This window comes from Sinocyclocheilus grahami, unplaced genomic scaffold (genome assembly GCF_001515645.1).
Source record: "Sinocyclocheilus grahami isolate Dianchi unplaced genomic scaffold, SAMN03320097.WGS_v1.1 scaffold290.1, whole genome shotgun sequence".
Taxonomy (NCBI): domain Eukaryota; kingdom Metazoa; phylum Chordata; class Actinopteri; order Cypriniformes; family Cyprinidae; genus Sinocyclocheilus; species Sinocyclocheilus grahami.
The window spans coordinates 1,963,618-1,973,805 of NW_015505469.1; the positions used below are offsets into that span (position 1 = coordinate 1,963,618).

The 10,188-nt window shown below is 39.5% G+C and overlaps 1 protein-coding gene across 1 annotated transcript in view; it reads left to right on the top strand.

Annotated features, from left to right (window-relative positions):
* LOC107600746 (NT-3 growth factor receptor-like) overlaps positions 1-10,188 on the top strand; it is a 79,814-nt gene that overhangs the window by 28,509 nt on the left and 41,117 nt on the right. Inside the window, exon 3 of the mRNA XM_016292703.1 lies at positions 6,134-6,205. Coding sequence (XP_016148189.1) covers positions 6,134-6,205 — 72 coding nt within the window. The remainder of the gene's footprint in view (positions 1-6,133; positions 6,206-10,188) is intronic.

Below are 10,188 nucleotides of genomic sequence, written 5' to 3' on the forward strand. Positions count from 1 at the left end.
ATCTGTATATTTTTCTTTTCGTCTGTCTGTCTTATCTATCCATCTATCCATGCATTCACATACAGTATCTATCAATCTGTCCATCCATCTAAACCAAGTCTTAAAGGAATAGTTCACCTGAAGATGAAAATTCTGTCACCATTTACTTGTTTCAAACCTACTGTATATGACCTCAGTTCTTCTGTAGAGTACAAAAATGTATTTATTTTGTTGTTTGGAAATATTGTTTGTACCCAAAATATCTCTTTTGTGTAAGCTGGTAGTTTTGTGCACTGATATTATGTTGACTTAATGATGAGTTGCTGTACAAACTTTTCTCAATGTTCTAACCTAAGACTATGACTGTCCACCCAAATATCCATCCATCTGTCTGTCTGTCCATCAGTTTGTCTGTCCCTCTATATATCTGTTCATCCATCTGTCCAATCGTCTGTCTATCCGCTTGTCTATCTATCTATCTATCTATCTATCTATCTATCTATCTATCTATCTATCTATCTATCTATCTATCTATCTATCTATCTATCTATCTATTTGTTCTTGTTCTTTCATCCATCCATATATCTGTTCTTTCATTCATCCATCCATCCATCCGTTCGTCTGTCTGTCCATCCATCCATCTATCTGTCCAATCATCCGTCCATCCATCCATCTATCTGTCCATCCATCCATCCATCTATCTGTTCATTCATCCATCCATCTATCTGTTCATTCATCCATCCATCCATCCAACCAACCATCCATCCGTCTGTCCGTACGTCAATCCATCCATCCATCCGTCCATCCATCCATACGTCCATCCATCCATCTATCTGTTCTTTCATCCATCCATCCGTCTATCTGTTCTTTCATCCATCCATCCGTCCGTCTATACATCCATCCATCTATCCGTTCATTCATCCATCCATCCATCCAACCAACCATCCATCCGTCTGTCCGTACGTCAATCCATCCATCCATCCGTCCATCCATCCATCTATCTGTTCTTTCATCCATCCATCCGTCTATCTGTTCTTTCATCCATCCATCCGTCCATCCATCCATCTGTTCTTTCATCCATCCATCCAACCATCTGTTCTTTCATCCATCCATCCAACCATCCATACATCCATACATCCATCCATCTATCTGTTCTTTCATTCATCCATCTTTCTGTTCTTTCATCCATCCATCCATCCATCCGTCCGTCCAACCATCCATCCATCCATCCATCCATCCATCCAACCATCCATCCGTCTGTCCGTCCATCTATCTATCTATCTATCTATCTATCTAGCTGTTCATTCATCCATCTATCCAACCATCTATCCAACATCCATCCGTCCTTCCGTCTATCCGTCCATCCATTCAATCATCCATCCGTCCATCCATCCAATCATCCGTCCATCCATCTGTACTGTATATCTGTCCATTCATCTATTCAGTCGTCTTTGTATCTGTCATTTGTCTGTCCATCTGTATATTCGTCTTGTCGTCTGTCTGTCTATCTATCCTTCTATCTATTCTTTCATCCATCATCCATCTATCTGTTCTTTCATCCATCCATCCATCCATCCGTCCATCCGTCCATCCATCCATCCATCTGTTCTTTCATCCATCCATCCATCCAACCATCTGTTCTTTCATCCATCCATCCAACCACCCATCCATCTATCTGTTCTTTCATCCATCCATCTTTCTGTTCTTCCATCCATCCGTCCAACCATCCATCCATCCCTCCTTCCATCCATCCATCCATCCATCCATCCAACCAACCAACCATCCAACCAACCAACCGTCCGTCCGTCCGTCCGTCCATCCATCCATCCATCCATCCGTCTGTCCGTCCATCTATCTATATATCTAGCTGTTCATTGATCCATCTATCCAACCATCTATCCAACATCCATCTGTCCTTCCGTCTGTCCGTCCATCCATTCAATCATCCGTCCATCCATCTGTACTGTATATCTGTCCATCCATCTATTCAATCGTCTTTGTATCTGTCATTTGTCTGTCCATCTGTATAATCGTCTTTTCGTCTGTCTGCCTATCTATCCATCTATCCATACATTCACATACAGTATCTATCAATCTGTCCATCCATCTAAACCAAGTCTTAAAGGAATAGTTCACCTGAAGATGAAAATTCTGTCACCATTTACCTGTTTCAAACCTACTGTATATGACCTCAGTTCTTCTGTAGAGTACAAAAATGTATTTATTTTGTTGTTTGGAAATATTGTTTGTACCCAAAATATTCCAACCAACCAACCGTCCGTCCGTCCGTCCGTCCATCCATCCATCCATCCATCCGTCTGTCCGTCCATCTATCTATATATCTAGCTGTTCATTGATCCATCTATCCAACCATCTATCCAACATCCATCTGTCCTTCCGTCTGTCCGTCCATCCATTCAATCATCCGTCCATCCATCTGTACTGTATATCTGTCCATCCATCTATTCAATCGTCTTTGTATCTGTCATTTGTCTGTCCATCTGTATAATCGTCTTTTCGTCTGTCTGCCTATCTATCCATCTATCCATACATTCACATACAGTATCTATCAATCTGTCCATCCATCTAAACCAAGTCTTAAAGGAATAGTTCACCTGAAGATGAAAATTCTGTCACCATTTACCTGTTTCAAACCTACTGTATATGACCTCAGTTCTTCTGTAGAGTACAAAAATGTATTTATTTTGTTGTTTGGAAATATTGTTTGTACCCAAAATATCTCTTTTGTGTTCCACGGTAGAAAGACGTCATGCTGTTTTGGAAGGACATGAGTGTAAGTAAATGATGACAGTATTTTATTTTTGGCTGAACTATCCTTGTATATATATTGAGGTATTCAAAGCACATAAGCCCTGAACAACATTTGAAGTGATAGGTTTTTTGAGCATTTTTTTAAATTCAGCCAAACTTTGTCAAACTTTTCTAGTTCAAACATTGGTAGAGACCACCGATCTGCTCGTAGGGAGTTCACTAGCACACACAGAAGCACCATTGCAGCAGCGCCGGAATGAAATATCTGCCTACACTCGTAATCCCACCCCCACAAGTTCACACGTGTCACGTGAAGGACCATCAGGAGAGTTTCGTTATAAGGCCCCTTGCATTTGTTTTCATGCTTTTAAGAGCTGAATGGTTAAGAGGAGAAATGGTATAAACACTGCCAACATCCTCCTTACATCTACATGACAGAGACGGATAATTGTATTCCTAGAATAGTTATAGCTATAGAGCCATCATCATAATAAAACTAATTCTGTACTGATCACTGTTCACTGGATAAGGGTGTTGTGAGTGTAATCACTTTTTGCATTAAATTCCTGTAATGAAAAGGATGCAGTCATTACCAATTAATGCCACCGAGACAATTGTGCACAGAGTCTTTAGGATGCACAATTCATTCCAGCTGCCGCTGTGGCTCAGTGCTGTGAAATTGGGACCCTGATGATACCATTATTCTAATGACACTCTCTGAAGAGATAGGAAAGATGGTGAACTGAGATTGCTTCTGCAGTTTATCATCATAAACGGTGTATATCAAGCCGCAAGGCTCTAATGAACTGTTGGCGTCCTCAGTTTTGAATGATTGACTTGCAATGCCAGGTGCAAATGACCAACAACAGGGCCCTCAGTCAAAATTACTGGATGAACTGTGCTGTGTGGAGGCTGAAATAAATGTTGGTGGTCTCACCTTGGGAAATTCATTTGGCCTCATCATTGCTGGATTGATGCTGCTCATTTATGCCCAGCCAATGACACCTGTCATTCACAGATTTTTGAGAGGAACTGTGCATTTTTCATATGTGACCCGTGCTGTCCAAATGAGTCGGAATGTGCACAGGCTCATTTTGAGCTACAGGCAAAAAAAGTGCAAAAGGTTGATTTTGTTCGAATTTGAGTTTTTCACAAAAATTAGTATATTAAGCCCTTGTCTAGTGATCTCAATGCTCCAAATAAAAATTTAACATCTAAAAGTATCTTTATTTGTACGTTTTATGAGAGGAGTACCTTTTCTCCGCTCGCGCTGACTGTCATCCGAAGCGCCCGCATAAAGATGCTTCTGCCAGCGCACGATCCCGATAAATATACAGAAATACACAGAAATACAGTATTTAAGTAGCCAATTCACACATATATAATCAGTTATTTCTTATGTTAACATTTGGGGAACTGTTGGGGAAAAACATTGGATGTGTAACATTATATTAGATCCATGCATTACACTATTTAATATAGGCCATCTGTTGCATTAGTGTTAATCAAACAATAAACGAAAATAGGGAATCACTCACTGCACTTGATTACAACTGCTTTTGTAGTTTTAATAATCAATTTATTTGTAATGAACAAACTTAAGTGATTTTTACATTGTACTATTTGTTTTTCTTACTTGAATGCTTAAGTTTAGATGAAAAAAGAAAATGTCCTGCGCCATACAACATCCAATGGGGAGGGGGTGGGTGCTCTGGAGGCCTCTAGGAGCAGGGTTCCAGGACGGAAGGCCTCCAGTGCGGCGCCCGTTCCGGGACCCATGGCGGATCTGGCAGTTCGGGGCGCCATGGTGGAGCAGGCAGACTAGGAGGCCATGGCAGAGCAGACAGTTCAGGCGGCCATGGCGGAGTAGGGAACTCAGGAGGCCATGTCGGGAAAAAAAATACTTGGGGATGATTACGGCTCCGAGGCCCCCCGTGGGCCAGACATAGGAACATGAACCATGGCGGAGCAGGCAGACTAGGAGGCCATGGCAGAGCAGACAGTTCAGGCGGCCATGGCGGAGTAGGGAACTCAGGAGGCCATGTCGGGAAAAAAAATACTTGGGGACGATTACGGCTCCGAGGCCCCCCGTGGGCCAGACATAGGAACATGAACCCTCCGTGGGCTAAACTCGGGAACAGGAGCCCTCACTGGGCTAGATTCAGGGACTGGGAAGCGCTTACGAGGAGCTGGCACACTGGAGGGTGCTCTGGAGGAGCAGGCACAGCAAGGCGTTTTCGAGGAGCTGGCACTGGAGCGAGCTCTGGGGCTGGAGCCGACACTGGAGCGAGCTCTGGGGCTGGAGCGACACTGGAGCGAGCTCTGTGGCTGGAGCCGACCCTGGAGCGGGGTCTGGGGCACGAGCCACTGGATCCAACTCAGGGCCTGGAGCCGACACTGGAGCGAGCTCTGTGGCTGGAGCCGACACTGGAGCGAGTTCTGGGGCACGAGCCGACACTGAAGTGAACACTCGAGTGCGCTCTCATGTGAGGAAGAGGGCCCTGAGCCAGTCATTTCTCCTCTTCCTCCTCTTCTGATTCCGGGTGAACTGGGCGGCCGGCGGGCTTGGGTCAACAGCGGCCGGCGGGCCTGACTCGGGAACGGCTGGCGGACTTGTGGAAGCCGGGGCTGACGGACTTGTCTTCGGAGCAGCCGGCGGGCTTGACAACGGCGCAGCGAAACGTGCAGCGGTTTCCATGCCACGGGGAAAAACAGGAAAACAAAACACTTTCAAAACCAAAAAACAAACACTGGGAGAAGGGGCGCCGCTTACTGTCTCTGGTCCGGTATTCTGTCACAGTTGCACTACTGTGAGGAGTGCGGAGCGAGGAACAAAAGAGACGAGGAGTACATCATCGGAGAGATTTTAATGAACTCAGGGGAATTGAAGGAAAACACACGTAGCACTCGTACGAACAATACCGGACAAGGAACTCAAAACAGGAAACACTTTAAATACACAACTTAATCAGAGTAAGACGAGACACACCTGGAATCAAATGAGAAACAAGCAGGGAGCAGGAACAGGAAGAAAACCAAATAAGGGCAAGGAAGGCACATGGGGAGCAAAACAAACACAAAACAAGGAACAAAGTCTGAAAATATTGTGATAATTAATCTAGTTTTGATTATTAAGAAAAGAAGTGGGGGGAAAGATGTAATGTTGCTAGATGATTTTGCTTTGGAACCATCAGAAAACTTTAAATAATTTTTCTCTAAATTTACTTTGCTGACTCCATCGATTTCAAACAGGTGTAGCTCAGTCATTTTTCATTTTTATTCCAACAAATCATACATCATTTTGAAAACTCTTTTTTTTATCATTGTAACTAATTTTGCCAGCACAGGTCACATATGATAGTCTCTCTCTCTCTCTTTTCAGGACAATAATAAACTGCAGTTTACGGACAATCCAGGCACGTGCATTTGCGCAGAACCCTCACCTGCGCTACATGTGAGTAAAATGTTCTCTGAATGAATCTTTTAAGTGAATGAATAATTCTTGTTCACTTCCATGCACTTGTAAACAGTGGCTAATGTTGGGCAATTTACATTTAGTGCTCTGATTATATTACTTGTCAATAGTAGCTGGTGTAATGATACAGTGGACAGAAAGAATGAGTCAAAAGATTAATCACAGCTTCTAGTCTTCTAATGTTTTTGATCATTAAAGTAGTTCAATCAGTAATCAACTTGATTCGTTTTTACTTAATGCTTTCAACCTCCCAGAAATGTCATGCCTGTCAACCAATCATAACCATAAAATCAGAGGGCAATTACTGGTTAGACACGCCATAAAAAATATTTTCTGAAGTTGCGAAGATTATTGGAGTATGCTTTATAAGAAAGTACAATTTTAGTCTTTCTATTTCAAAATTTCATATTTAATTCAATGTGTTACTTGCCATTTCATTGTAATTAATTGTGAATTTACTAGCAATTCCTAAGTGAAACAGGAATTTGGTAACACTGTTATATAATGCATTATAAAAGTAGTTGTAATGCATTAATTGTGTCTTGTAACACACCTTATATTGCATTGTATGATCTCATGAATAATTGTATTAAAAAGTATAATATATTATAATACTTATCTATTCATTGTTACAGCTTTAGAAAATATAAAAAGACACAAAAAGGCACATTACAACCATACCTTCAAATATTACAATGCATTTTAACTTTGGTTATAATCATTTGTGAAAAGATATAATGCATTACAATGCCTTAATAATACCTTAATAGTGCATTATACACAAAGGCTTTAAGTATGGTGTTACCAAAATTGTTTCTACAACTTTTTTCAGTGTAGAAACAACAAACGATGTGAATCCAGGAACATGTATCCTCAAGTTAATATTGCAATGAAATTGAAGTAACGACAGATCTTTTTTGCATTGAAAAGGAAACATGTTGGGCAGGGACTTGTAAGAAAAGAGAGGGGTTTAAGCAGACTAAATCCAAAATATATCACCAGAGATAAGTCTGTCATTTCACTGGAAAATCGAGTTATGACATTTTAATTAAAAAATTCCGAAAATTAAAACATGCATGAATGAATCGTTCACAATAAGACTTGTTTTTGAGGTTGTTTTAGCTTTTTTAATGCATAAAACATTATTTAAATAAGTGCTTGTTGATGCTTTTTTCATGTGGAAATACAAACTGAATTTAGAAAAATGTATTGCATATATTCAGTGAATCTGAAATGACTTATTCTCAGTTTCAAGTTTCTTTCACTTTAGCTATAAACATGCACTTTAATCATGTTTAAGTCTGGATTTAATACGTTGGCTATATACAGTTCTCACTGAACTAATTATAATGCACTGCTGTCATGTAAAGCACTCTGGAGACAATAACACAAAAGTAAATAAATTTAGACAAAGAACAGTTACTGTAGATGCAGTTAATAGGACAGTTTGATGCATTAGCTGCCTTAGAAATATGATTAGCCTACATATTCTAAATATAACATGCATTATGGAATATTAAAAGTCAAAGAAGGGGTTTAGGTTGCAAGGACAGCAAAGAAATACCTTTTCCAGATTTTGATCCTGAAGAATTTGTACAGGATTTTAAAAAAGTGACTTATACATTAGTGGATATAAAAAGAATGATGTTGTGTCATTTTTATAATTTTATTCATGATGTAATAGCTATTTGCTTGTTTTTGAGGTTGTTTTAGCTTTTTTAATGCATAAAACATTATTTAAATAAGTGCTTGTTGATGCTTTTTTCATGTGGAAATACAAACTGAAATTAGAAAAATGTATTGCATATATTCAGTGAATCTGAAATGACTTATTCTCAGTTTCAAGTTTCTTTCACTTTAGCTATAAACATGCACTTTAATCATGTTTAAGTCTGGATTTAATACGTTGGCTATATACAGTTCTCACTGAACTAATTATAATGCACTGCTGTCATGTAAAGCACTCTGGAGCCAATAACACAAAAGTAAATAAATTTAGACAAAGAACAGTTACTGTAGATGCAGTTAATAGGACAGTTTGATGCATTAGCTGCCTTAGAAATATGATTAGCCTACATATTCTAAATATAACATGCATTATGGAATATTAAAAGTCAAAGAAGGGGTTTAGGTTGCAAGGACAGCAAAGAAATACCTTTTCCAGATTTTGATCCTGAAGAATTTGTACAGGATTTTAAAAAAGTGACTTATACATTAGTGGATATAAAAAGAATGATGTTGTGTCATTTTTATAATTTTATTCATGATGTAATAGCTATTTATGGAAGGACTACTAGTAGGCTGAAGAAAATTAATGGTAATTAGAACAACTGTATCATATTATAATGTATTTTATTATGCTTTATATATTTATATGTGTGACTATAAATAAAATGACCTCAAAATCAGTACTTTCAATTACAGTTATCTTCAATATAAAACCCCTGAGATCCCCCACTGATCTTAAGAGCTTCTGCCCAGTGAAGCCCGATTTCTTTTTGTGGTCTTACTGATTTGTTGTTTCTTTTGGCAGATCACTTTACTCCATCCCGACCCTTATGTGGACTCACCAGAGAATGACATAACTGCTCTTTTTGGCCCTAAATGTTTTAGTCAGACTAGTCAGACTCCATTCGGCAGATGCAGCATGTATTGTTCATTGAGACAACGGTGGCCATAAAATGGTCTATTCTTATTGCGTCTATTTACAGTTAGTGTCCATGCATGTTACAGCGAATTTCTCAAACGTGAGCTGCTATTTCTCAAACACCGCAGCCGTGAATGATATAAAGTGATATCATGGAGGGTTTTCTTTAAAATGTATGGACACTTAGGGCTGGATCATTAGTTAAAGACTGAAAGCTGTAATGGCCGTGAACATTGTTTGTTTCCAGTCACTGGCGGTGACTCCCAGAAGTCACGTATCACATGCCGACCGGATTGGAAGCGGCGATTTTGCAGCTCTTGCCATTTTTGTGCAAAATGTGCATGAGATGGCCAGTGAACAGACTGTAAGCTGCCCACAGATTTGGATGTAGCTAAATAGGAAGATTTTAGAGGCTGTGAAAGCTTTCCAAACATTCCAAATGTAAGATATGCTGAACACACAGAATTTAGCCTTTGCGGGTGATAAGCTAATAGCTGTGGTTGGGTACAGAGCAGGAATTCAGAAGGGTCTGTCCACTAACGTGATACTCTGCTTGGATTAATTGCTGCTTTTGCTAAAGGTTGAATGTTAAATGTAAAAAAAATGTATTTTTTTTATTATACCGCTTGGGAAGCACCCTGTCTTTCTTTGTGGTTTCAAAACATTAAAGGCGTTATACAGTATCATAAATTTTTTTAAATCGATAAAACATTTTTTTTTTAAAATTCAGTTTACATTGTTAAGGCCCTTGGCATCTTTGAAAAGGAAAAAAAGGGCTATCATAAGATTAAAATCATTAACGTCATACATTTTCCTTTTTTATCTTTTTAATTTTTAAGAAAAAGTGTCAAGAGTTGTCTGACTTCATTTTTGTTAAACGTCCCATCTGGGTTTCATTCCATGAATAAATTATCCGTTAAGAAGTACCTCATCATTTACTGATAAACGGCAGAATGTCTTGGGATCTTGTGCATCTTACGTGGCGCTTCTTCATGAAAAGAAATTAAATGTTCTAATGTGACTTTGTAGAACAGTTTTTAAATATTGAATCATTGGTCTGAGACTCGATTTATACTGTATTTTATTATTGATGGTCTGCCCTGCTTGTCCTGTGTCATCTGGGACACCAGCTGAAAGGTGCATTCTGCCATGTTTTGCACCTAAATTTGGTTGTCAAGTAGCAGCAGCACAAACTTTCTTTTCATTTATTCTGTAGAATATTTGTTTTTGCTCATGATGTGAACTTATCATCTGGGTTTTATGTTGCTATTCCATGAACAGCCCTTAAAGGAATTGCCCCCCCCCCCCCCCCCCC